At 39.3% G+C, this 26,916-nt stretch overlaps 3 protein-coding genes across 4 annotated transcripts; 1 reads left to right on the top strand and 2 right to left on the bottom strand.

Moving 5' to 3' along the window:
• Window positions 1–125: 125 nt before the first annotated feature.
• Window positions 126–8,907, bottom strand: bcl7a (BAF chromatin remodeling complex subunit BCL7A). The gene is made up of 6 exons (XM_084935931.1): window positions 8,728–8,907; window positions 5,758–5,839; window positions 5,503–5,599; window positions 4,424–4,573; window positions 3,150–3,253; window positions 126–2,936 (listed from the first exon to the last, which is right to left on the bottom strand). The coding sequence occupies exons 1-6, from the start codon at window positions 8,817–8,819 to the stop codon at window positions 2,862–2,864; spliced, it is 600 nt and encodes a 199-aa protein (XP_084792057.1). The 5' UTR covers window positions 8,820–8,907; the 3' UTR covers window positions 126–2,861.
• A 4,446-nt stretch (window positions 8,908–13,353) lies between these two features.
• Window positions 13,354–17,683, top strand: eif2b1 (eukaryotic translation initiation factor 2B, subunit 1 alpha). Of its 2 annotated transcripts, XM_084935933.1 has the most exons (9): window positions 13,354–13,648; window positions 13,736–13,837; window positions 14,166–14,302; window positions 15,300–15,416; window positions 15,520–15,632; window positions 15,724–15,792; window positions 15,886–15,961; window positions 17,186–17,311; window positions 17,398–17,683. In XM_084935933.1, exons 1-9 carry the CDS (start codon window positions 13,636–13,638, stop codon window positions 17,551–17,553), a joined length of 909 nt encoding a protein of 302 aa, XP_084792059.1. In that variant the 5' UTR covers window positions 13,354–13,635; the 3' UTR covers window positions 17,554–17,683. The 2 variants fall into 2 exon arrangements, with proteins under 2 accessions (XP_084792059.1, XP_084792060.1); XM_084935934.1 differs by having other exon boundaries at window positions 13,621–13,648; window positions 15,724–15,961.
• Window positions 17,593–25,391, bottom strand: ddx55 (DEAD (Asp-Glu-Ala-Asp) box polypeptide 55). Its single transcript, XM_084935932.1, has 15 exons — window positions 25,131–25,391; window positions 23,144–23,404; window positions 23,012–23,062; window positions 22,264–22,350; window positions 21,906–21,997; window positions 21,102–21,164; window positions 20,685–20,834; window positions 20,080–20,272; window positions 19,922–20,004; window positions 19,610–19,741; window positions 19,428–19,520; window positions 19,222–19,336; window positions 18,303–18,471; window positions 17,901–18,187; window positions 17,593–17,823 (listed from the first exon to the last, which is right to left on the bottom strand). Exons 2-15 carry the CDS (start codon window positions 23,249–23,251, stop codon window positions 17,674–17,676), a joined length of 1,773 nt encoding a protein of 590 aa, XP_084792058.1. The 5' UTR covers window positions 23,252–23,404; window positions 25,131–25,391; the 3' UTR covers window positions 17,593–17,673.
• Between the last annotated feature and the right edge of the window lie 1,525 nt (window positions 25,392–26,916).

Consider the following 26,916-nt stretch of genomic DNA (forward strand, 5'->3'; position numbering starts at 1 on the left):
ATACTGGCAAAAATCAGCTAGAAAGCAAGCTGAAACAAGCCACTCAAAAGCAAAAAGCATACTTTGATGTCCTCATGATTCGTGCCCTTTTTCTTCTCAACAAACACTGAACATCAACACCCAGAAAATTTTGTGACTTTTATTAAGAAAACAAAACCATTGGACATGATAAAAACCAAGCACTACTGATGGAATAAATAAGTCAAACCAAACCATAAATCTGTACAAGATCTAAAGAAAAACAATATGGTCCCAAGAAAAGAAAAAAAAACCCAAAACATACAAGATCTTATATCTCACAGCTCTTTTTTTCCATTTTTCTTTTTTTACAGTTATGAGCAAACTATAAGCAATTGGCTCGATCAGGTGAAAGCTACAACATAAGTGAGATTTTTTTTCTTAAACTGAGTGTACATAATGCTGTTTATAACTGTTAATGTCAATACAATAGCATTTTAAGTTCCAGCGCTGCTGGACTGGGAATGAGGTATATGCTAATCCGTCCTCTATACCAAGACTTTTTTTTTTTTTAATTTCTTTTCTCTCCATCCATGTGAATGCTGATTTGCTGAAATCTGATCAAGTAATTCTGCATCATAAAGCCCCTGTTATGTTATGAAATCATTGATTTGTGGTGAATCAATTCATTTCAATCCAAATTGACAAGGAAATCTCAATTAATGAAAGTAAATCTTAGATGTGTGAGGTTGTACATTAGAGGTCACAGGCCTGAATCCACACAAAGTTCAAGTAAATTGCACAACTTTGCACAAAACCAAGAGCTTGATGCCACATGTGTATGGATTCAGCCAACAGACAGCACCTTGAAGGAGGATTAGAACCAATGTTTGAGCTAAAAGACTTTAGTAGGTCATAGAGAAGTAGTGATACACAGAAGACTTACACAGAGGAGAAGTGATTAAATGGTGGAGCAGGTGGGAAAACCGGTCCCGGAAATTGGTCAATTTCTACTTAAAGGTGCTAAAAGAAAAACAAACAAACACCTGAAGTAGACAAAGACCAACAACTGGTGTTCTGACTGAAGTTTACAAATTGTAACATTTTCACAAGACAAAACTAAATTAACTTCTGGGTAGTGTTCAAATTCCAGTCTCCAACTGTGTAAAGGAATAACACGCCAATTTGCTTCCTTGCAGAGAGTTTTACGATAATGCGATATAACGCTATTACATGGCAGGAGACAGACACTTTCTTATGTGCCAAGAAGTAATGAGGGACTTCGTCTCTTTCTTCGTCTCATTCTAGTATAAAAGTAAAAATAATAATTGTAAATAAATAATAAATAGCATGTTAACATGTAAGCTAGTTTCACCTACTAACATCTCCAAAGCTTTTGGACAAAAACAACAACAAAAAAAAAAAACAAATCTAAAACTTAAGTCGTGTCATTCACAGGGAGTTATGTGCCAGACTGTCTTTGACAGAAGCTGTGACCCCCTAGAGAAAAATTCACAAAAGTAAAATAACCAAAATCAAATATTATTTCTGCTAGTCTAGCTTCTCCCTCTGCCACTTCCTGTCCCGTCCTACTTTGGGCGACACCCATCAAGGAAATTTAACCTGGTGGATTTGTGTGTTGCTGCAACATTACAGGTGTTCCTAGTTCTTATTTGACTGATTTTAGACCAACCCAGGCCAGCCATTTCCCTTTTCCAGCTTTTATACCAAGCTAAGCTAACTAATGCCTGGCTGTGACAATGCCATATTTTTTGTTTGACTCTCTGCAAGAAAGCAAATATTTCCCAAAATGTTCATCTATTCCTTTAAATGAAAAACAGTTGTAGGTAAAAAATAAATATCGGCTAAAACTATTTAGTGATAATTGTAAGGCAAAAAACAAAACAAAACATGGCACCAAAATTGTAATTCAAAACCTGCTTGACCTAAAACGTGTATTTAATCATAGCAACTCAAGGCACACCTCCAGGACCTACGCTAGCTATGCCTGTTTTTACTACTTAACCAAGAGTGTATCTCAACCAGTACCATTGTCATATTCTTCCTCTACGAACCATAAACAAACTGTCTTTGAAAGCAAAAAAAACAAAAACATATGTCAATGGTGAACTTTTCATGGATAGAGAAAAAAGACATCCACTACAGCAGCAAATCTATCTGTGATCGATTGTGACATACCATAACAGTGCATTGACCCTCCTGAGAAAAAAACCCTAAACACTTCCTAAACAAATATAGAACATTAGTCTAACAGGAGGCGCATCGGGAGGATTGAAGTGACGTGGTCCTAGGGTGGAGGTTCCCCCCGCAGCCGCTGATCTGAGACCAGGCTAGCCTCTTCAGTTATCCTGAGCTAAACCCTTAGCAGTGAAACGTTTAAAAAATGGTCTCAGAGCAGTGTCTGCGATTGACCTCATCCTAATCCCAGTGTTAACTCTTAGTCACAGAAGCAGGTCAGTGTTTGTCATCTGGCCTGGTGGTGGCTTGGCTGACAGCGCTGCCCCTGTTCACAGAGGGGGTTGCAGCCCAGGTTCGGCGTGTCTCTTGGCATTAGTGAAAAGTGTGGAGGACTGGAAGGAAGCACGGAGGGGGACCAGTGAACAGAGGTAATATCCATTCTCCCTCTGTGACAGGGGAGTGTCAGGGGCAAAGATGACAAACTGGAGGGGAAGCAGCCATTAGGGTGAAAGTGAGAGAGGAAGGGTGGGAGACGTCCATTATCCCTTTTAGTTTAGGTAGAGAGGAGAAGGTGAGGGAAGAAAAACAGGAGTGAGAGGAGAGCCAGTATGTCCATTAGCCCTAAATTATCTAGAGTTAATGGAGGAAGGACAAAGGGAAAGAGACAGGAGGCTGAAGAAGAGTAATGACTCAGCCCCAAACATTTAACTCTCCTCAAAGTCCTGAGATGAGGACTCCAGTTTGCTTTTCTTGCTGGGCGGGGCTTCATCCTCTAGGTCCTACAGACAAGAAGAAAAGAAAAGAAAATATTGAGGATTTTTCTGGACTAATAAATAGTAATATGATAGACTGTATATAAAGGATATCTTCTGGGTCTGAGAAGCGAAGCTAACGTGGATGTACTTTCTTCTTCTTTCAGCTGCTCCCTCTAGGGGTTACAACAGCAGATCATACGACACCGATTCAAATTTTATAGACAGATGTGTTCATACCTGAGTGGCTTTGCTGTCTGAAGAGTCCTTCTCCCCTGAGGACAGGCTGTCTCTCTTGGCACTTTGTGCTCTCTCTGAGGTCTCTGATGAAGGGATGCTCTTACCTGGAGATTGTTAAGACAATGATAGATCAGCATAAGAGCACACATACCTGTTGAATTGTCTTATACTTTATACTTTAATGACAGTGTGGTCACAGAGATGAACTGCCAAAAACACCCTCAAATTTATCTACAGTTTTCACTTTTGGAGTTACACCAATTCTTTTCAGATGTTCTTGTTCTGTTAAAATGATGGCATTTTGCTTTCAGGACACTGGTTTAGACTTGTTCAATCGTATCAGGAAGAAAAAAGGTTCTTCTACTGACAAGATACAATACTTACTGATTTTTAAAGTTGATTATTTCCCATCCTAAATACTGGTGTTCAATGAATTTCCGAAGCATTTAAAAAAATGCTTGTGGGGTTTTCTTTAAAATCATAACAAAGCCAAACTAGACTCCACATTTAACCACATATGCTCTGAATTATTTTCATGAGTAAATAGATTCTGCTTTTAACTTGTTTATTAAAGACAATTGGAATAAGAAGCCTGAATAAGTGTGTGTTTGGCATTTTTTCTTGAAGCTTATTTATGATCAATTCAGAAACAATTGGTTTGATTAATGTTATGGTTGCAAGACTATAGACACACACTGACACACTCTTTGGCCTGTTTACCTCATTCTAGGATTTATTTCTTGTAATGTTTTTACTTCTGTGGTCCATAATTGAATGGTGAATGTATTACACTATTCTTTGAAAAGAAGTATAACATGTTTAATCTTTGCTTATTGTGCACTCAGTTCAAATTCGTGGTGCAATATTTCCAGGTTCAATCCCCACAAGACTGCTGCTGTGAGGAGTACATTGAGATATGCAAAAATATAATATGTAAGTTAGAATGTGAATGTATGAGAGGGGGTTTTGGCATTAAGATGAATTGAGGGTGGCGGTAAAAGATGGTTGATGGTTAAAGTCCCGGGGGGAACAGCACGGCAGCTGCACTGTGTCTGTGGTCCCCGTATGAGTGTTTGACTATGTAGAAGCAGTCATTTTAATCTTCTCACAGTGTGATGCTATTTGTTCTGAGGATAAGAACAAAAACAGGAAGAGGCTCCTCACCCATCTGACAATGCAACTCCACCACCTGCTAGAGGAGCTTTGGATAAGACTGTCATTTAAAGTATGTGTGTCTGTCTGTTTATTTGGAAGTGTGTTTGCAAGTGCCTAACCCCTCTTGCTGTCTGGGCTCTGGTCAGTCTTGGCTTCACCATTGTCACGGTGTGATGTGGAGGTGGGCTCTGGGGCAGGGCTGGTGCTACAACTGTTTTCCTGTTTCACTGGGGACGAGTCAGCGATGGAGCTCTGGTTGCTGTTGTCATCTAGCAAAGACACAGATTGAAAGTATTGCACAGTCACTTTAAAGGCAAACAGATTTTGGTTTGCAGCATTAAGTGTCATGCTCATTTTTTTTTTATAAATACTTGATTCATAATCAAGAAAAATTAAATGAATGACTCCAAAGAGTATTAAAGGGTCTACGCTGTCAATTTTCACGCCATGATAATGCAACAGAAGAAAAAACAATATGCAAAGGAAAAACAGGGAACTTTAAAAAGGCAAGAAAAAAAATCCATCCATTCTCTTCCGCTTATCATTATATCAGGGTGTAATCTCTGTGATAAAATCTAGCTAATTATTGTGTCATAGCACCACTGCTGTCTTTGGAAAAAAAACAAAAAACTATTAAAAACACATCAATGAGCCACACAGACACACTGGGTGACATGCTTCTTCATTAGCATGAACACTGTAGGTTTTGCAGGGAATGCTCACTGCAAAAACAAATCAACTTAATGTGTTATTCAAAAGTAGTCACTAACAAATCCACCATTTCCTCCAGTTTAGAAACCTTTGATTAAAAAAAGCACAGGGCCCGCCTGGTTTTCTTTTTGTTTTCTGTTTTTTTGCCTTGAGATGATAGGTGGCGTGTTCAGACCAAAGACTGGATAAAGGTTTGCCTGTTGTTACTCACGCAAGTATGGTTACTGGAGTGTTTCAGCCAATAGAAGAACTACTTCCTTCCAAAAGTGCCTGGAATACATTATCTCACTTTCCCAAGCTTGCCTGGAAGTCCTACAGCTTCACTTACTTTTCTCCTTTTTTTTTTTACCATTTTCTGTAAAGTGAAGCTGTAACATACAACTATAAATACATTTTATATTTTGGATTGTAGTGGCTGTGGGGAGACTCCACAGTTTATGACAGAATATCAGATGATAGGCTTTTGGAGCATGGCATAAACACCCACCATGCATGTCCATCATCCCTGGAGAAGAGCTGTTCTCTGGAGTCGTCACTTCTGAGCCATATTTCTCGTCTTTGCCCTTCTTCTTGTTCTTGTTCTTCTGAAGCAGGAGAATACGCGCAATGTTAGTTAGTAAAACTGGTTCCAACATGCAATAAAGTGACAGGAAGATGAACAAACACAGCCCGGAGCTTGGATAAATCAGTATACAGCTTTTGATGATTTTAATGATGGTGGTGGTGATGATAATGAACTCACATCATCTGATTTGGGCTCTGTAACTGGCACCCACTTGTAGATGCGAAGGGACGTGTCTCCAACAGTCACCCATTTCTTCTCCCTGTAAGGCACAGAAAAACCAAGCTGACTCAAGGGCTCTGGGCCAATGTGAAAGCAGTGTAGATATAACTGTAGCCACTCTATAAATGATGCTATAGGAATGTAAAATACAATTTAAAAAAAAAAAGTATTGGATAGTAGTATAGCAGTTATGTATGTTCTTAGAGTACAGAGTGTACCAACTGTTGTTGGTAAGGTACCACTGTTTCAATTAAGTAAAAATGATCCTTCTCCAGTGAATATTTGAATGTCTTAAACATTTCTGATAGTAACCTGAAGCTACAAAATAAGAAATCCTATGTTACCTGACATTTTGAACACCAAAGGTTAAAGCTTGCGATTGGTTTGCTTAGTCACTCGTATGCTGAACACTCGTATTCTAAGTTACTCATTTCTCTGGTCTTTAAAATGCAAAAGGGTAAAAAACAAATAATAATAATCACGACCTCGTTTTTTTACTGCCTTTTATCAGCTCACATTACTCGCTGTAACTTTCAGCCTCTCAGATTCTCAGATCAGATACTTTGCCAGTATTCTCCTCCTCATACTATTGAAATTAATACTTTGGGATTGTTGATCTGACAAAACAAGCGATAAAGCAATGAGTTAGGCTCCAAAAATAGGCACAAAAAGTACTATAAATAAGAGTTGTGAAGTTGATACCAGGATTATTGGTGCCTTTTAAAAATGGCTTAGAAAATTAATGAAACAGTAAATTAGTTCATTATTATTTTAATTAATGCTGAGAAACTTTACATTTTAGTTGTAGTTTTGAGGGGGGGGGAGAATGAAATTTAAGACCAATTCACAACATCAGTCACCTAAGGCACATTGTACTGTATAGTAAAGATGCTACAATATTAGAAACTCCAACAATCAGACAATCGCTTATGAACAAACACTTGGTTACAGTAGAAGGAAAAACTCTCTTAATAGGAAGAAACCTCCAGCAGTGCCAGGCTCAGGGAGGGACAGCCGTCCGCCTTGACCGCTTGGGGTTGAAAGTGAAGAGCATAGAGAGAGAGAGATGACAAAAGACATACTATGGGAGAAAGAACCAGAGTTGAATATTCCCTAATGACTGAATACAGTCGGGCTGTATAAACACACAGAAAGTAAAAAGAGACGAATGTTGAAGAAACACTCAGTGCATCACGGGAAGCCCCCAGCAGCCTAAGCCAACTGCAGCATAACTAAGGGATGGTTCAGGGTCACCTGATCCAGTCCTAAATAGAAACTTTAAAGAAAAAAGAAAGGTTTTGAACTTTAAAATCTTAAAAGGAGAGAGATCTTATGGAAACTGAAGCCTCTGAATTCTACTGTCTAAAATTCTAGGAACCACAAATAAACCAGCAGCCTGAGAGTGAAGTGCTCTGGTAGGATAATAAGGTTCAGGGAGGTCTTTCAGAAATGACCGAGCCTGAATATCTTCTGTGTGGGGAGAACGATTTTCAGTTCAATTCAATTATGAATTTAACAGGGAACTCATATTAGCAATAAGCTAATATGGGAGAAATGTGGTCTGTTGAATCATTTTCTATGGATCCATTACTGATTAATCAATCGAAGGAGAGGTCAGTATTCTCTGTAATCCGGCCAGTAACCCAATAATCTTGGGTAATTATAAAGTAAGAGGGGTAAACATCTTACTGGCTCTTCTTTTCCTCTAAACTACCAACCAGTAAGATGTTTTTATTGACTCTTTCAAAAATAACTCAATGCCGATTACTTAAAAATACTTCAATTCTAATTCTTCAGTTCTTTGACTTTCCGATTTTTAACATCTTGTTGTGATTTTAGGTACTGAAACTTAAATCCTGGTCAATTTAAAAGTTGTAAAATTATACCAAAGTGATTATGCTAAAGTGAAGCGCTACAAACACGCGAGGGACACAATTTGGATTTTTTCACAAATGAACATATATACATACACACACACACGTGTGTGTGTGTGTGTGTGTGTGTGTGTGTGTGTGTGTGTGTGTGTGTGTGTGTATATATATATATATATATATATATATATATCAAATATATATATATATATCTCAAACCGGTCTGTATGAAGTAAAATGAGTTTCCCTGCCCTAAATCATATTTAAGTTTAATTTCACAATATTAGTTACATTAGTTAGTTACATTATTAAACCACGAAAACTCTACGCCGACCTGGGAATTATATATAATGTATGTATATAAATTATTTTTAAAACAAATAAATAAATTTGGCCACTAAGTAAGCTTTCACACCTAAATTGTGTATACTATCATAACAAACATCGGCGTATCGGAGCCTTCAAATGTGTATAAAAGGCTTTTTTCTTGTGTTAAACGTTAAGACTGAGTCACTACGTGTTCAGCCATGCACTACAGTAGCCTACTTCCCTCTCCCAACCCCCACCGTGCCTCAGTCTCTATCAGACCTAAAGGGCGACTCAAAGCGCTTAATTTAAAACTCCAGACGGACTAAACTGCTCCGACTCAAGAGCGCCGTCGTCAAATTGTTTCCAAGTCCGGACTTATTAGACGTTTCGATCCTAAAAACCGCCGCCTGTGCTACGAGCTCAACAGCGGGCAGCAATGGCTTCATGTGACTGCATTGAAATATGGCTTCTGGGTTCAACCCTTGCCGTTAAAATCAGTGGAAAAATACGCCGGCTACATGTAGTCTAAACGTGCTAGCCCGACGATGGACGGGGTGGTGCACCGCACTAGTGCGCCCCGGTGCACCTGAGCTGCAAGTACATCTGCCGTGAAATCCACTTCAGAAAATGTCCTTTTCTTTCAATTTCATCCCTCGCTCTGTCTCGCTCCTTCCCTCTCCTCCCCCAACAAGCAAGCCTTTCTCGTGTTAGATAACGAACCCTGCTTTTTTTCTACTTTTCCTCTTACCATTTTCGTACTTTCTCAATAGCGGCCATAACCCTCTTGATGTCATCTTTCGCCCTGCTCCGGGTTTCAGCTCGGACCGACCTGCCCGACATTGCCGCGGTGGGTATAATATTTTTAAAGCTCGCCGGCAGCTCAGACACAATGCAAACAGTAGAGCGCACAGAGGAGCCAATTGCGCCTGCGCGGGTTGATAGAGCAGCGAGAGGAGGGGGGGCGGAAGGCTGCAGCTGCACTCAGAAGAGCCGTCTCCCTGCTGAGCCAGGAGGAGAACAAAGAGGCTGCAAGCTGCCTGATGTTCTCTACTTCACTCCAGCCAGAAAACTTGACGCTAAAACTAGAGAGTGTGCGAGGAAAGGACGAAGAAGATTGTTCATATTTTTACTCTGTTTGATTCATTATTGTTTTTTAGTACTTTGCATAGACTGGCCTCGAGTAAGAGTACAAATGTCCCCCACGTCTTAACACAGGACTGAAAAACAACAGCAAAATTACACCACTTTCATTCTGGCAGGTTCTGTCCCATGTCACTATTTGTCACTGTGCATCTCCTTCAAACATCTGACATTTCTTTAGAGTCATTATGTGTCTTTTGGCCTTGTTTTGTATCCGTCAGTCATTTTGAGCATGTCTCAGGAGCTTTGTGTTCTTTTCTTCTTGCCTCATGTTGTCATTTTGTGTCTTCTGTTCTGTCCTTGGTTTCATCTCTTTCTGTCACAGATTTTAAATCTCTTTATAGTTATATTGTGTCTCTGTGGAGTCTATTTGGATTTGTTTTGCATGTCTTTGATGTCACTTAATCATGATTTAGTGCCTCCTTGGCCTTGTTTTGGATGCCCTCATAATGTATATAATGTGTATTGTATTGCTGTATTGTGTCTTTTGTGCATATTATGTCCCCTTTTTGACTTTTCAGTGTCCCCTTCTGCCTTTACATTATTTCTTTTTTACTCTGACATTTTTTGACTCTCCTTTGTCATAATTTTGAATTTTTTTATTCAGTCTTTCTTTGTTTTCACTTTGGTTCAGTTTTGGTTCGTGTTTTGTCATTTTATTGTCATTTTTTATTGTCTTTTTTCCTCACTTCTTGTTTCGTTGTTTCCCTTTAGGTATCTTTATTTAAGCTTTTTCTTGTAATTTTGCTCCTTTGTCACCCTCTTCACTGTCTTTTTTCTCAATTTTTGCTTCTTTCTTGTTATTTTGTTTATTGCGTGGCACTTCAGTGCCTCTTGGTGCTCATTTTGCATGTCTTTCAAACTGCTTGCCCTCACTTTATTTCTTTGGGGTCATTTTGACTCTTTTTTTCTTAGTTTCAGCTGTTTGTTGCCATTTTGAATACTTTCCTCCACTGTCCTCGCCACTTTTCATGCAGTTCTCAAAACAAGACATTTACCATATCACAGACTCACCAGTGCAAAAGACACTAAAACAATCAAAACCTTTTTCACATTTGTCAGAACACGCAAAGTCAGACAATCACTTCAACTCTATGATTAATGAATAAAAACACTTTCACCACTTTTTGTAACATTTAAATGGCTTTTTACTTTCATTAAAACCTTACACACTTTGGAAAGTATTTGAGAACCTACTACCTACTGGGTTTTCCTAACATAACCATCTCCGAGGTTTACAGAAAGTGGTCTGACAAAGAGAAACTATCCAGTGATCGACATTTCTTTGTGTGAAAAGACCTTATTGCCAGAGGAGAATGGCCTGAATATTTTGAACTGAAGGCAACAATAACTCAATCGAGGACTTGTTACAAACAAGACATGCAGAACAGCATCTATGAATGCACAGCACATCAGATCTTGATGTAGATGGGCTACAACAGCAGAAGACCACACCAGGTGCAACTCCTGTCAGCTAAGAACAGGAAACTCAAATTGCTGATGAATGTTTCCAGCACTTTGTTGAGTCTATAACACACAGAATTAAAGCCTGTTCTGAAGGCAAAAGGCAGTCCAAGCTGAGATTAGTAAGATGCAACTAATAAAGTGGCCGTTGGATCTATATGTATAGTATATGCATGCATGTAATTACCCGTGCCAAAAGGACAAAGGACTGTATGTATTTCTGTCTGTTTCAACTAAACTTCTTCTTAGAACGTGCTTTCACCCGAAGGACAATTTCACTGCTAACACCAAGAGTGTGTGACTGTATTTGCTCATTTTTACATATTTGAAAACAATTTGAAATAACTTGATTGTAAACACTAATGCAGTGCTGGACAGTATTCAGGAAAGTGACAGACCTAAGGTTCTGACTAAGAAACATATAAACTGTTTTCATGAGTTGTAAAATGTCATTGTGAGAAGTGCATCAACACCATAACAAATATCTCTAGAAGTGTATGTAGTTTAGTATGTGTAGAAATAATAGCAGTGTGTATAAAAACACTCAGACAGGCTAGTGTGGTAGGGGAAATGTGTTACTGATTTTAGAACTGCACTAAGAAGTGAGAATGATGTTTCTGGTGTGAGGTTTGTGCCAAAGCAAACGGAGAAAAACCATAATTAATGATAAAGTTAGTGGTTGTTAGAAAAGAACCATGTGGCCCTCTGCAGGTGTAATTCAAAACTGCAGAATGGGCTTGGCCTGAAGAAATGGACAAAGACTTACTATCAAACTTTTTTTTCAGTTTTCAGTTTTATAATGATCAAAAATAAAAAATATATAATCATAATAACAGCAAAAACAAGTCTTCTTCTATTTTCATTTTAGGAGTCATTAAAGTGTATTGGGCTACCTCTATCACATCCTATCCCTGGCATCCTCTCCAGTCACACCAGGCCTCAGCATGTCTTCTTTCTGTGGGACTCTGTGCGATCTTTCTCTATTACTCCTGCCTGGCAGCTCCATATTTAACGTTCTTTGTCTAATATATCCATTATGCCCTATTTACACACTTCCAAACCACCCCAGGCTTTCCTCTTGAACTTTGTCTCCAAACTCCTGAGCTGTCCCTCTGATGTTCTCATTTCTAATCCTGCCCCTCCTAATCACACCAAACAGGGGTGAATCTTCAACTGTGTCGCCACTCTTTTCGTCACCTCTCTTGTGCACTGCCCATTGTGATAGATGTTTAAAACCTGAGATTTTCTGGAATTAAAACACTTTAAACTTGTTCAGATTTTGTATAAAAATGTTTTGTATGTTTCCCAGCAAACTGTCTGTTATACCCACTGTCAGTAAATGTGCATTGTTTTTTCTGGAATTAAATCTGGACAAACTCCCTTTTCACTGTCCTCACTGTCCTCATTTCCTCCTTACTAATCCTCTGGACTTCCTGATATCATTTTCCCATCCATCGCCCTCTCTATTATTATTTTTTCATTCATCAGCTCCTCAAAGTACTCCTTTTTATCTTCTCATCATACTCTCATCACTTGTTAACACATCTTTCCTACTATGTGACAAATCACTGCTGCACATCCTTTCCAGCTCAGTCTCTCTCACAAGTTCCCTTATCCTTAGCTCATTGCGAGGCTGTTAGTGTCCAGCCTCACAATGAGCTTTTAGCCTTTGCCTTTGACACATCTCTTTTTGCCATACACCTAGCCTCCCAGTACTCCTGTCTGTGTTCTTCATTTCCCTGACTATTCCACTTTTTCTTTAATAGTCTCTTCCTTCACATACTTCAGCTCCTCCACGAACTCTGTATAACATTCTTCCTTCTTTAACTTTTAGCATTTAATCTTTGGCTTTTCCTTCATGTGCTTACAAGCTATTGGAGTCAAGTTAGCCCACTAAAAATCATTATTGACATTAATTAGCAAGTTTAATTTAATTCATTAACATTTTAAAATATGTATTTTCTTGCTATGTGTGTTGGTGTTTACATTTTTAGTTCATATACTGTGGTACAGGTTAAAGGTTTGGGACCAGTTTAGCTATATTTGTGGCTGTGAAAGGTATCGAGATTAACTGGAAGCTGGATTATGGAACAATAAAGTATGTGTTGACACTTCACCCTGTGTAAGCAGTATACTTAATTTCATAAATGGCCCGTAATATTGCTGTGTAGTTCAATTAAGGTACATCATTATTATAAATGTCATTATATCATAACTGCTGGTATGAAGACATATTTCATAATAATTTCATAATAAACGTTGTTTTATGCTCTTGTACCTCTTCATACCCTCTGTGCCCAGAGGACACTAGAATAAGAAACACTTATATTTCCTTTAAGTTACATTACAGAATGGAATAAGCAACTTATTAGATGTGTGTGCTATACTGTTCATTAACATGGATGGATCTGACACCAATAAAAAGTTCAAATGGTTCCTCACCAGTTGTTTTGTCTCTGACTCTCGTATGGTCCGGTTGTCTTTCGTTATAGGTAAGTGAATATCTTTGAGGTTTTAATAGACAATTCTATCTCTCTGTTGTTGATTTATGGTCATTTCACTCACTTTGTGGAGATTCTGCATTACTATGTTACTATTTTACAATCTTTGCTGTTATTTTGTGGTTTATAAAAACAAACAAACGAAAACAGAAAAAAAAAAACACATAAACGAATTAAAGAATCCATCCCACCCAACACCCTAAAAAAAGTCACATTTCCAACTTCACGTGAACGGCACGGCGTCTGGGAGACGTTTTTGTCTACGTCATTACTCTGCGACACGTCAACCTGCCTTTTGCAGGATGAGCTAATGGTGTGTAAGTTGGAAATAGTGACAGGAGCAACTTTTAGACAGAGTTCAGCGGGGTTTTGCTGACATTCAGAGTGGGGCTGACTTAAAACAATATTTCAAGCGCTGTGAATATTTTCGTTTGAAAGAAAGAGACAGTGAGCGGAGTCAGCCGCTCTGGCATGTGTTAGAAAGAGCGCACTGACTGAAACCTGTAGAAATCTTCTGTGGTTATCTTTTAGGCGCTGTTGTTGCTTTCAGGATGAACAACGAAGGTAAATTACTCTATTTTAAAAATAATTTTCTGCTTTTTGTGTTAGAAATATTAACTGGATATCTCTGTGCCTCTATCTCTGGGACAGAGTTGGTGGAGTATTTCAGGGATCAGATGAAGAAAGACCCGGACATGGCCTCTGCTGTTGCTGCTATCCGCACTTTGCTTGAATTCCTCAAGAGAGATAAAGGTTAGTGTTAAGCCCTTGGTGTTAATATAGACACCTCTCGGCTTTTCTTATTCTCGCTTGGATGTGGAGAAGAAGACGTGAAATTTAGCCTTTTTGTGTTTTCTCAATTTGTAAATAGTGTTTTTTGTCGTTTCTCTGCGATAATCATGTGGGCCAAGATCTGAAAACAGCATCTAGAGTGCTTTAAAAAGTTACCGAAGCCCACATGTCAAGTACAGTTTTAATAAGAATGATTATTTTTCTACCATAAATGAAATAAAGATTTCACAGATTTGAAAGAGCACTGTAAGGAACTACTAGGATGACAAAGCTGTCTCTCCCCCTTCAGGTGAAACAATCCTGGGCCTGAGGGAGAGCCTGACGTCAGCCACAGACTGCCTTACAGGAGTGGACTCCTCTGTGGCTGTCTCCTCGGGAGGGGAGCTCTTCTTGCGCTTCATAAGCCTCACATCTCTGGAGCACCAGGTGAGTGAAGACAGTTTGGCGTTGGACATTCAAACATTGAACAATATTAAGCGTGAATAACTTGAGTGAAATCATCAGAGCGCTACCAGATCTGTTGTACGTTATCGAGTCAGACCTTATGGATGCTGTGCAAGTGCTACTGTTCTCGAAAGAACTTTATTAAAAGAGACACTGCAATTCTACAGAAAAATTATGGTTCATACAGGAGAACAAATATAATCAAAGTAAAGAAAAAACTGTTAGGTTTGGAGGTGTCACAATTTGACAAATGAAAGTAGTTGTGACTATTTTTCATACTTTTTTGCAGTCGATGCCTGGTTGAAACCTGGAACTTACAGACATCACCAAAGAATGTGTTTCCTCCTTCATGACATTTGCCAGGCCATTACTCCATCTGTCTTTAGTTACTGTTTGTTTATGGGTCTGTATTTTGTTTTGTCTTCAGTGAGTGAAACACAGTTTGATCGGGTTAAGATAACGTGATTGAACCAACAGCTTCAGGATATTCCATTTCCTGACCATCAAAAACTCCAGCGCTACTTTTAGAGTGTGTTTTGGGTCACTGTGGGACTTTGCTGGATGTGGCTGTTTTTTGCTGTAAGCAGAAATTATAGCTCTGCATACCTCAGTATAGATTCAGCTCTGTTTTTCACATCACTAATAAAAATTAGTGACCTAGGGACACTGGAAGCCAAGCTCACTAGGGACCCCTCCCGTTATGCTGCTTCCACCATGTTTTATTGAGCCTTTTATTTGTCGTCCTTGGCAGTTTTGAAACGTCATTCTCCTTCCCAAAAAGGAATCCAAATCAAAGAAGTTCTAGCGCACATTGTAGATGCACAAATGCAAGATTTTAGAAAAAAAAAAGACCATTAGAAGGAACTTAGAAATAGCTGTCCTGCTGGAACTGCTATGGAGATTGGCCAGATTTAAAGAGGTTGCATGATCAGACCCGTTATCTTAATCCAAGGCAGATGCTAACATTTATTCTTTTCAGGACCTGTCTCGCTGTAAGAAGGTAATGGAGGAGAGAGGAGAACTATTTTTAGAGAAGATCTCCATGTCAAGGACCAAGGTTGCCAAGCTCTGTCACACCTTTATCAAAGATGGCGCTGTAAGTATGGAACACAACCTAATTCTTGCTCTGTACAGGGAAAAGGTTCAGTGATGCATTTTTTTTTTTTTTGATTTTTTGTTTTTCTCCCTGTCTCTCTCAGAAAATCCTGACTCACTCCTACTCCAGAGTTGTCCTCAGGGTGCTGGAAAAAGCTGCAGCTGAGAAGAAACGATTCTCTGTCTATGTGACTGAATCACAGCCTGATGCAGCTGGGTGAGGGAGCAGTCTATATACTGTACTGTAGTCTTACTCTGAAAGGACACAGGCTCAATAATGTCCTTTTTTTTATTTTTTTTTTATTCAGGCAACACATGGCAGAAGCCCTGAGGAAACTCAATGTTCCAGTAACGGTGGTGCTGGATGCAGCTGTGGGGTGGATACAGATGTTAATAATATCTGATTTTAATGTCATGTCTCTTGTCAATGTCATTTGCATTCGTTTTGTATTTTCTGTCATTCTTTACAGATACGTCTTGGAAAAAGTGGATCTAGTCATCGTTGGTGCTGAGGGAGTTGTGGAGAGTGGTGGGATCATCAATAAGGTGTGTTCCAGTAAAAACTCAGATGCTCTTCAATTGAATCAAATTCAAATCAGTGTTAAAATGCTGGTTATTGCTTCTTCTTTGGGCCTCTCTTGGCCTCCTGTTTTTGTTTACTTGTTTTTGTATTAGTGCCGTCAACTCCAAACCATACGTCACAACATTTTGTAGTCTAGGCAAGCCATAAATGACGCTTTATGATAAACCAAGTGTGTTGAAGGTGATCTGTAGTTACATTTGTAACGTGGTGCATGTCAGGTTACAGCACAGGGTTCTCTGTGTTGTATTCTGATCATTTTATAAATTATTGTCTCCATCAATGTCCCGATAAAGCAGGGTATGCTTTACTGTGTGGCTCTGCTCACTTTTCATATCTTGTTTTAAGACACCAACATGGAGACAATGGAAATGTTTAGTTTGCAGCTTCATAACAGGGCTTCGCTAACCAATGATGCCTCAGTGATATCATGGCAGCTACATCTTTAATGTAGAGCAGGGGTATCAAACTGAAATGAGCAGTGGGCCACTGCTGGCACTGTCATCTCATTGGAGGGCCACTTTAGTGTTTGAGTAGTACAAAAAAAAAAACCAAACAAGCAAGAAAACACCCACAGATATTTCTGAAAATGTAGTGTTTTGTTTGTTTGTGTTTTTAAATTTCAAATATTGAATAACAAGGCAAAAAAAAAAAATGTTTTTCTCACTCTTAACTGAAGCCTTTCAGTGAACTACCAAAAAACAAATTGGTACTCTCTTTCTGACCACACGTGGTAGCAGTTCTGCTATAATTTTATTCGTATTAAACAAAAAAAATGCAGACATAAGTGTACACATTAGTTTTTGACTGCTAGTGAAAATAGTTTTCTTTACAAATAACTCTCTCACTGGACTAACACAGCCAGCCCTGTTTGTGCTTTCTGCTCATATTGCCTTTGTATTAAATCATTTTTTTGCTTTTTAAAGAACTTAACATTGCACTCAACAACAAACAAATCCTCTCTAACAAAAAAGTAACTTCAAATTGACTTATAATTATTCACCTCAATATATGAGTTTGAGACCGCGATATACAGTCTGTTTAAAACTGTAACTTAATGTTTGCTTGCATGTGTTGTCTTTATGGGACATTTTAAAATTGTGACACAGGTTGCACTCTGTTCACCCTAAAAGTGATAAATGTGACACAGCTTGTGATACAATAATAGACTTTCATGTTTTGTCTTGCAGATCGGCACTTATCAGATGGCTTTGTGCTCCAAAGCACACAACAAGCCCTTCTATGTTGTGGCAGAGAGTTTCAAATTCGTACGTCTGTACCCGCTCAACCAACAGGACGTGCCAGATAAATTTAAGGTAAAACTGTACAGATTTTTTTTCTCCCCCCCCCCTTATTTTATATTCAGAAGCTTTCCTTACATATCTATTTTGGGGCTCAACAGTACAAAGCAGACACCTTGAAGACCGCAAAGAACCTGTCAGAAGAACATCCAATTATTGATTACACACCTCCCTCCCTCATCACCCTCCTCTTCACTGACCTGGGAGTCCTTACCCCATCTGCAGTCAGCGATGAACTCATCAAACTTTATTTATAACTGCTTCACAATTCTCCAATAAAAACTACCAACAAAAACTAAATGTGTCAGAGATTTAATTCAACTCCGGTGGATACATCTGAATAGCTGTTATATTGTCCATTGTCTTCTTCCAAACTGTTACGGTTCTTCTATTTTGTGTTTTGACTTTGCTCCACTTGTTATCTGTTGCTCAAAGTCCTCCTCACTGATTTGGCCTTTCTTTAGTTTCTTGAGGAGACGAGTGTCATCTAAAAGCTCTTTCAGGTCTTCATCATCCACATCAGAATCCTGCAAAAACACAAAAGTTAAAACTGTAGTCATCAGATGTTTTTAATTAACCATTAATGATGAATGAACGGAAATACCTCGTTGTGCTTTCTCTTGGCTGCCATCTTTTGCCTGCGTTCCTTCTTGCCCTTCTGTTTAGACCAGGCCTTATTCTTTATAAAGTTCTTTTTAGGAAAGGGAGTCTTATCTTTGAGCTCAGCCAGTGCTTTCTGTCTCTGCTTCTCCCTGTTCTTGTCTTTGTAACGGATGGTGTCTGTGTCCACTGTCGTCTCAATGAAATCAGGAAACGTTTTGTCCCTCAGTTCAGGCATCCTGGGCAGGCGAAGAAGTGCAAAGCCATGTGCCAAGCAGCCAAAATCCAGATCTAGACATCGGAAATGTGACACATTACATTTGTCTGTTTGTGGATACAACAAATTTGTATTTGAATAATATTTAGGATGCTCTACATGTGTGCTTGCTGTTTTGTTTTTTTTAACCTTTGGTCCTGAAGATGAGGCTACATTCATGTTTGGCGTAGGCCTGGACGTATGAGACAAATGCTTTCATCCCTCTTTCGAACATGGCCCGGTCCTCCAGAGCCATGCCCTTCACTTTTGGCAGAACATCCACCACGTCTTTTATTGGGGACATCTTCTGGAGTGGACACTGGGGAGTAGATGAACAAGATGAGATTTTGCAGGTTCCATATTGTGCACCTTATAATTTATAATTTTCTGAAGAATTTAGCTGTGAATGGAAAATATTTCCAAGAATTTCCTTTGCAATTTGATGGAAATTAATACTTGAAATTAAAAAAAGTAAGCGTGACTACAGTTGAATATATTGTGAGGGACCAGCTGACAGAAACCAAAACATGCAAAAATGTGTACTTTTAGAAATCCTGTGGTAAATATTATCAACAGTAAATTTATTTCTGGTTTTCTCCCTTTTGGTTGCAAGCAATTTTAAAATAATTCTGAGCTTTCATATAAATATAATCCTAGTACACTTAAACCTTGTACTTGTGTTGGATTTTTAAAGGTGTGGGACATTACTTGCCTACAGATCATTTAACACTACTGAGAATGCAGGTGAAAGGGGGCTTACATTTTCTTAAATGTTGGTTAAAGACCTTCATTTAAAAAACACATTGCTTTTTACAACTGAACAAATTACAAATATGCAACAGTAATCCAATGAAGGAGCTGTGATACTGAGGTTGTTTACTTCCATAGTCCTCATGAGCATGTGATCACCTAACCCGACTGCTGATGTTCTGAGTAAGTGAACCATACAAGTAAAGAGGTCTCAAGTATGCTGAACTTGCTTCATAGCACAGACTCTCGGTTAGGAGCAACCAGAGCAGAGAGGTGGTGTGAAAAGTTACTGATCACTTTCAGTTTCTGCTGAACTCACCTTCTGATTGATGGACAGGAAGTTAACATAGGTTTCCTCCATTGGAAGCAGGAAGACGAGAGCATTGCCATAATTACCGATTCTTGCTGTTCGCCCACATCGATGTACAAAGGCACTGAGTCAGACCAAATAAATAAATAAAATGCAAAAACAAGAGGTGCATACAGTGACCAAAAGATCCAGTTATGTAGTTAGTACTGACTCACCTGGCACTGCTGGGAGGATCATACTGCAGCACCCAGTTAACATCAGGAATATCGATGCCTCTGGCCATCACGTCCGTGCACACCAAGATCCCACTGCATGACACACAAGCAAAAAAATGATGTACAAATCCCCCCCAAAACAGCCATATTTTCTGTATCTGTACACACAAACTGAATTTTACCTTTTTAGTTTCCGAAAGTCAGCAAAGATACTGTTGCGTTTATGTTTCATCTTGCCGTGGATGCAGTGGACGGTGACCTTTTTGACCAACGTCTCTAGAGCTCGACCGTAATACTCCACACAAGCACAGGTACTGAAGACGAGATGACAAGGAATCGTGTCATAACAGACCTAATCGGACATGTCACGGAGAAAAACATTTTCCAATAAAAGAAACTGTTGTCATGACAATGAGTTTGCAGTCCAGTGGTTCACACAACACACAAGCAAAGTTGAAAGCTACCAAGTTTTTTTGTGTACCACTTTAACTTACCTAAAGAAGACCAGAAGCTTCTCATGCTTGTGCTGCCTCAGGAAAGCCACCAGGTTGTTGAACTTGTCCTCTGCTCTACAAATCTGAAATAAAAGCATGAGATTTTTTTTGTGTCATTGCTACACTTTTCTACATTAATGAATAAATAATTGTCTCACAGTGTAGTAGTTGGACAGCCTGGAAGGGGTTTTCTGGGCGGTGGCAGCAGGGGCCAGGCCTTTCTCTTTGACGGTGATCCGTACGGGGTTGCGGAGGCCAGCCCTCACCAGCTTCTCCAGCTCCTGGGTCTGAGTGGCTGAAAACAAGCCTGTACGTCTCTGCTTAGGCAGGTAACCTAAGATGGTGTTTAGACTGGATACACAAATACAGACTATTACCTATAACGAGTTAAAACGCACTACAAAATTCAAACACACAAAGTATTTGGATAGTTCTTATTGTCGTGCTCTGTGCTTTAACATTAGACTTCACCAGCAGTGACGCACAAAAAACTGCAGTTCCTCTAACAGTCACTAGACCTTTTTTCAAAACTGAGTCAATTCCCATAGACTCACATGTTAAAATGTCCAACTTTAAAGCATTAAAAAGCCAAGTCCTTTTGACTATTTTGGCAAGTGAAATTCTATCCATCAAGTGAAATTCTATTCATTTTGTGGGCTCCATATTTCATATGCATTTGTGTAGCTTTCTGAAGAGGTGCTATAGGCCTCAGGATAATTTCTTCTGGCATTGAAAACAATAAATGTTAAGAGTTTTTCCATACCTAGCCTCAAATCCCATGTCAAGCAGTCTGTCGGCCTCATCTAGAACCAGCACATCCAGGCTTTTAACTGAGCTGGCCAAGTCCAGACCATCAGACTTTCTCCTGAACATATCTTCGAGGCGTCCCGGTGTCGCAATCACAATGTTTGCTCTGAGACACAGATGCACAAATTCAAGAGGTTTGGATGTTTTTAATATGATTCTGTGATGGATAGCACAGGAGTTTTTGATATAATACTCCTGGGTCCATTGATATGAAGAACCATTCAGAAAAACTAATTTCATTAACACAGCCCAATTTTTACTTTTTAACAGAACAAGATTGTGGATCATTGTGCTTATAATGGATATATTTCAGTCCAGCTGAAAAACTGTGCTAGTTGTGTGTTGGTGGAAAGGCCCTCAGATCATCGCATACCCTTTATCCTTGAACTTCTCCACATCCTCTGCTGGGTTACTGCCACCGATAAGTAAAATCTGCCTGAAAAACACCAAGTGGGAAAACATGAAAGACTTCTCTGATCATTAATGAAGTAGAGGTTTATACAACCGGTTACTATTTCAGTCACAGTTCAGTTAAAATAATAATTATGTTTTTCAAGGGGTTTTACTTGTATTTTGTGGGTGACATAGGCTCACATTAATAACATGATCAGTGATGCACTGCTATTTGTTTAAGGAGCAGAGTGGCAACTTTACCTATTACACATTGTATATCCTCTGTCTGCACACATTCATCAGTTTTATATTTCTTTCAGTAACTGTGACAGTACCACAGTAACTGTGTCACATATGTAAATGGGCACATCGCCATGGTCTTTTCCTGTCTGCTATATAATGCCAGGTATTTATTAAAGCCAGTATTATATACTGGGATAATTTCGACATTAATCTAAAACACTTTCATTCTTAGATTATGATGATGACGACATTTGACAACCTCTGACACCTCAGTATAGCTGTAGAGGCAGAGGCCACCCTCACCAACTTCGGACTTTTCTAACCACACTCTTAAAGGCAGACTTTTTCACCATACGAGCACATCACAAATTTCCATCCACTATTTGCTCTTTCTGACATATGGAGTGCAACCAAACATGTTCACTTTCACACTTTTTTACCATTACACTTCATTTAAATAGGCTTTAAGAATTTTTCATCTTATTAACTAAGGGGTTTGTATTATATACAACGCCCCTTTCACACTGTATCTTCTACTTACTTGAACTGTGGAAACTTCTCAATAAACTGCTCCATCACTTCACTGATCTGTATGGCCAGTTCTCTTGTGGGAGTGATCACAAGGGCACCAACCTGCAAAAGACATTATTTGGGGCTTAACAAAGTGTCCAAATCATATTGTTGAGGCTTTGTATATTTCACAGATTATCTGTAAAATATCAAGAACTATCATAACTCAGAGTTCAGCTGTTCAGGATCAAGGAGGTATTAAACTCTATAACAATATCACAAAAAAGAACAAAAGCTAATTTTAATTACTTCATACACTGCTAGTCATCCTATTTTTTTTTTTTTTAAACTGGGGTTAAATGCCATCTTTGCTTCGCTTTCAATCTTACCTGCATCTTCTTTAGCTTCTCTTCCCGCTTCAGGAGGAGTTCTATAATAGGAATGACAAAAGCCAGCGTCTTTCCACTCCCAGTCACCTGCAATCAAATGACACTCAGTGAGCTACAAGAAGCTGCTGCGATAACTCACAGGACAACCACTCTCTACACGTGTGCTGAGCAGATAACCTTGCGGCAGACGGGGGTGTCAGGTTGAGGTGGTTACATCAGCTCTGAGATTCCGGAAGCTTATTTCTGCGTTTACTTTCAGGCAGCATCAAAAACCCATATTTAAAATTATTAATGATAAATGAGGTTTTTGAAAAAGTTCACATTCTTAAGGTAAAATAGCACGATTTATTATAACATACATTGAAAATACAACAACCAGTGGATATGTCTGGGGGTCCACTTTTCCAGATTGGGTGGATTTTATATGGAATGACCCTGTCAAGACAATTTTTCCTGTCCAGTTAAATTCAAATGTCAGTACTTGCAGTGGTGGTTAATCGGTATAATGTATACTGTGCACATGGATGGTCACCACGTTTTTCAGCCCTGGAACACACTGGCGACCTGTCCAGTGTGTGCCCTGTCTGCAGCCCTGGGACAGCTGGGACAGGATCCAGACACCCGTGACACTGAATGGCTGGCTGGCTGGATGTGTGGGTGGATGGGAGGATGTTTACCATAACTCTGAAACATCTGCAATAATAAAATTCAGTGATCTTTATTTTTAATGGTTAAATGGCGCACTTACCGCCTCGGCAGCCACATCCTTGTTACTCATGAACAGCGGGATACAGGCAGACTAGAAGGGAAAATTCCAACAGATCAGATTTAGTGTTTACTGAGGAGAGGTGTGAGCCACGGGCTGAAAGTGTTCACTGACCTGTACAGGTGTCATGTGTGTGAATTTCAGTTCATCGAGCGTTTGCAAAATCTTCTCGTTGAGTTTAACTGGTAATCTGTCCCACGTCCCGTCTGTTGTATTATCCATGCTGGAAACCAAACATTCAGCAGAGCTCGAAACTACAGTCGTTCACAGTGGGTCTGCTACAGTCGCACTCCACGCTGCTCCTGTTTCCGGGTCCTCTGCTGTTTACACGCCGGGTGGGAACAGAAGCTCTCCAAACTGCATGGTTCCCAGTGACTGTACACAAGATAAATAAAACCTTCCTGCAGTTGCTGGTCGTTCTCCTGAACAATGTAATTGTTATTATGATTTAGGATTGTTTTGCCACAGATTCTGGGCACCCTGCAATAGTGGTGTTTCGCCATGGCAAGCGAGAGCTAACAAAATCTAAAAACAGATATCAATAAAAACGTACCAAAGTGAAAGCGACCTCTCTCCTTTTATCTCAAGCAGGATTCTGTTATGCTATATAAACGTTTTGCAACAGTGCAACAGGTGAGCTTATCGTGTAAACCAACTCAGCCAACATGTGTGACGTAAATTACTATTAATAACTCGTTTAGCACATGAGTAATGAAAGCTTTAAAAACAGGGTGTAATCCCCGCCATGTCTGGTTTAATAACATAGGAAAGATGCATACTCCACCAGCACTTTTAACATCTCTGGAAAATCACCTGGTTCACCAAATGTACATTTTTACATTACATACATTTTTCATTCATTTTTATCCTCCTGTAGATGCATACAGTTAACTATGTCCAGGGCTCTAGACTAACTTTTTGCCATGGGCGTACCACAAAAGTTAGGCGCACACAAATTTTATAATAATTTATATAATATAATGTGTTTTTCTGGATACACTGTGCTTTTTCAGCATTCAAAGATTGATGACACCGTGTCAGAGCACTGGCTATGAATTTCAGAAGGATCAGGCCTTAACTTAACAGAAAAGTTAGCAATAGTTCTTTTCCTATTACAGCTACATCCACTTCTGTCGTGCCTAGGCTGCTCACTAGGGCTGGGTATCATCACTGATTTCTATAATCCGTTCGATTCCGGTTTTCAAAGTCCCGATTCGATTCAGCTTAGCCTCAGACAGTCAGAAATATTATAATTCTGATCATTTATCAGTACTGACTTCATCAGAATTGTGAACATCACAGCAGATGCCTTTGTGTGAAAGTAACTGAGAATAAAACACAGAAAAACATGAAGGAGATTTTCCTGGTCTGGCTTTTTATAGCAGATAACCTTAAAAATATTCTACAATGTTCTGCATATAAAGTTTAAATGTCTTCAGTATTGAACAACAGAAAAAATAGGCTTTCTTGTCCGAGGTCATTTAAGTGAAAAAAAGAAAAAGAAAAGAAAAAGACAGCAGCCGACAGCGCTGTAAACAACGGTAGACTGGTGGGTAATAAGCGAATGAATAATACAGAAAACAGAGATTGGAGACGGGAAACTGTTCTTGAAGTACAGAGAGAGATAGAGAGAGAGCTAGCTGTGCATGAAGTGTGATTTTAATAGTCGTGGAAGCAAAACAGCAAAATTCATGACGACATTGATTAAATGTGAAGCGCAGTTTGCTGCTTCTTTTGCTGCTGGCTCGGTGAATTTTGGTTGGAGAGAGACAAAACCTGCAGCTCAGAATCAGCGCAAAAAGACGTAAACACAGAGCGGACCGGACGCATCAGAATCGCTAAGCTCCGACAGCGTGTCCGTCTACGGGCCGTCGGGTGAGAAAGCCGAGAAAGACAAAGTTGATTCTGATGCGTCGGTTCCGCTCCGTGTTTACGTCTTTGTGTGGAATCCGTGTACCTGCTCTCATTTACTGTTTGGTTGTTGTTGAAATGGTTTTGTGAGCTTTAATCTGAGAATCTGGCGTTTCTGGCAAAACACAGTTATATTTTAAAGTCGATTCAGGATTTAATGAATTGATATCGCTTTATTCAAGCTACTCACCTCCCACTTCCACCTGCACTTTCAACTGGACCACGGCCAATCAGAGAGGTCCCGCCCCTTACTATCTCTGATTGGTTTAGTCCACGATAGGGGCAAAATGTGTGTCTGTTGTTGACCACAGGGAAGGTTGCAGATTTTTTTTTTTTTTCGCTACCCGAACAGTTGGTCGCACAGGTGCAACCAAATATTTTTTTTTAGTCGCACCACTGAAAAATTTGGTCGCATTTGCGACCAAATTGGTCGCACTCTAGAGCCCTGATGTCACAGTCCTCAATCTTTTTAATTCATCTGCTTTTAAATATACTTTTAAAAAAAATCAATATGTAGTGTTTCTGATGGGAAAGCTGTTGTGTTCCTCACAGGACAGCCACCACAGACATCTGAGTATGATCCATTAGTGGAAATTGAACAGACAATAAAGTATTTAAATGGAGTTTAATCTTAAACATCTGCAGCAGCAGCTTGGCAGCAGTCAGGTGTTTTCATATTATATTATTGGTACTTTTGTTAAAGTACTTTTTTCTCTAAACAGTTCACGTGGAAACACTTTAGAAAACTAAAGCTTTTCTGGCTTCCTCTTTGGACACAATTGCTTTAGTTTCTTCTGCCAGAGATTCTCCCGTTTTCTGGCCGCAGAGGTGCTCTCAGAGCCACAGACTGACATCTTATTCTTTCAAGCTAAGATAACACAATTTAAATCTGCTACCATCACTCCTGTTCCAAAGACCTCAGCAGCATTCATGCCTGAATGACCATCACCTAATAACTCCTATAGTTATGAAGTGCTTTGAGTGGATTGTCATGGACAAAATAAACAGGACTGAGTTCCTGCCCCTCTACTTTGGAGGAGCTGCTGTAGAGGTTATCACTAGTTTCAAGTAAATGGGGATTCAAATAAAATACGTTGTCATCTGGAAAACTATCTTTACTTACCTAGGATACTTGAGCAGGCTGACCTCTGTATTGTAGCATTTTCATCATGGCTCAGGTGCAGACAGAAAGGCAATGCACTGACCAAGTACCACACAGAAGGTCATTGGCAGCAGCCTTCTATTCACTAAAGACATCAATGCTAGCAGATGCAGGAATCTTCTCACCCTGCTCATTAATGAAGCAGGAAGGAGGATGTGCAGCATCATAGCACCAATCATATATCCACACATCAGGGACTCATACAACAATACATTACACATGACAATTTCTTATATGCTGTAATTCCTAAAGTTTATATTTATATTCATACCAGCCCTCTCTTGCACTCTAAAGCTTGATTTTTGACTTTTGCAGGAAATTTACATCCTAACAGGAAATTCCTTTAATGCCTACACTGCAACCTTCCATGCCATTCCAAGTCCCTGTGGTATGTGTCCACCCGACGTGTGGTTACATTTCTCAGGAAGTGCATATCAAGTTATGTAGAAGGCTAGGACATACTGTTATAATGAGGCTCTGGTTATGGTGCAAGTTATGATGTAGAGCTTACGCGTAAGTATAATTCTCATGTAAAACCCATCGGATATTAATGTGAATTATTTATATGCATTTTTTCCTCTAAATTTAGATTGGATTGCCTAATTTGTATTACTCATTTTAAGTTAAGTTGATACAGTGTTGCCTCACTGGTCCTTATGTTCTGGGATAATAAACCTCTTAAAATCTTGAAAAAATATAGGAGCAGCTGTGTTCCAAGGAATATTTTAATGTAATGGTGCAATTACACCTGTTGACAAGTCCCTTCTCTCTAATCATAATGAAACGTCACACCCATTTATAAAGACATCAAAAA

The sequence above is a fragment of the Perissodus microlepis genome, chromosome 7 (genome assembly GCF_051167445.1).
Source record: "Perissodus microlepis isolate ML-2025 ecotype Zambia chromosome 7, ASM5116744v1, whole genome shotgun sequence".
NCBI lineage: Eukaryota > Metazoa > Chordata > Actinopteri > Cichliformes > Cichlidae > Perissodus > Perissodus microlepis.

Coding starts and splice junctions, on each gene's coding strand:
- eif2b1 (XM_084935934.1), top strand. Junction 13,838..14,165: donor ATTCCTCAAGAGAGATAAAG/GTTAGTGTTAAG, acceptor CTCCCCCTTCAG/GTGAAACAATCCTGGGCCTG. Junction 15,633..15,723: donor TCACAGCCTGATGCAGCTGG/GTGAGGGAGCAG, acceptor TTTTTTATTCAG/GCAACACATGGCAGAAGCCC.
- ddx55 (XM_084935932.1), bottom strand. CDS start 23,251: ATGGATAATACAACAGACGGGACGTGGGACAGATTACCAGTTAAACTC. Junction 21,998..22,263: donor AGAAGCTAAAGAAGATGCAG/GTAAGATTGAAA, acceptor TGTCTTTTGCAG/GTTGGTGCCCTTGTGATCAC. Junction 21,165..21,905: donor GAGAAGTTTCCACAGTTCAA/GTAAGTAGAAGA, acceptor GGTGTTTTTCAG/GCAGATTTTACTTATCGGTG.
- bcl7a (XM_084935931.1), bottom strand. CDS start 8,819: ATGTCGGGCAGGTCGGTCCGAGCTGAAACCCGGAGCAGGGCGAAAGAT. Junction 4,574..5,502: donor AGGGATGATGGACATGCATG/GTGGGTGTTTAT, acceptor TGTCTTTGCTAG/ATGACAACAGCAACCAGAGC. Junction 3,254..4,423: donor GAGCCCAGACAGCAAGAGGG/GTTAGGCACTTG, acceptor AACAATCTCCAG/GTAAGAGCATCCCTTCATCA.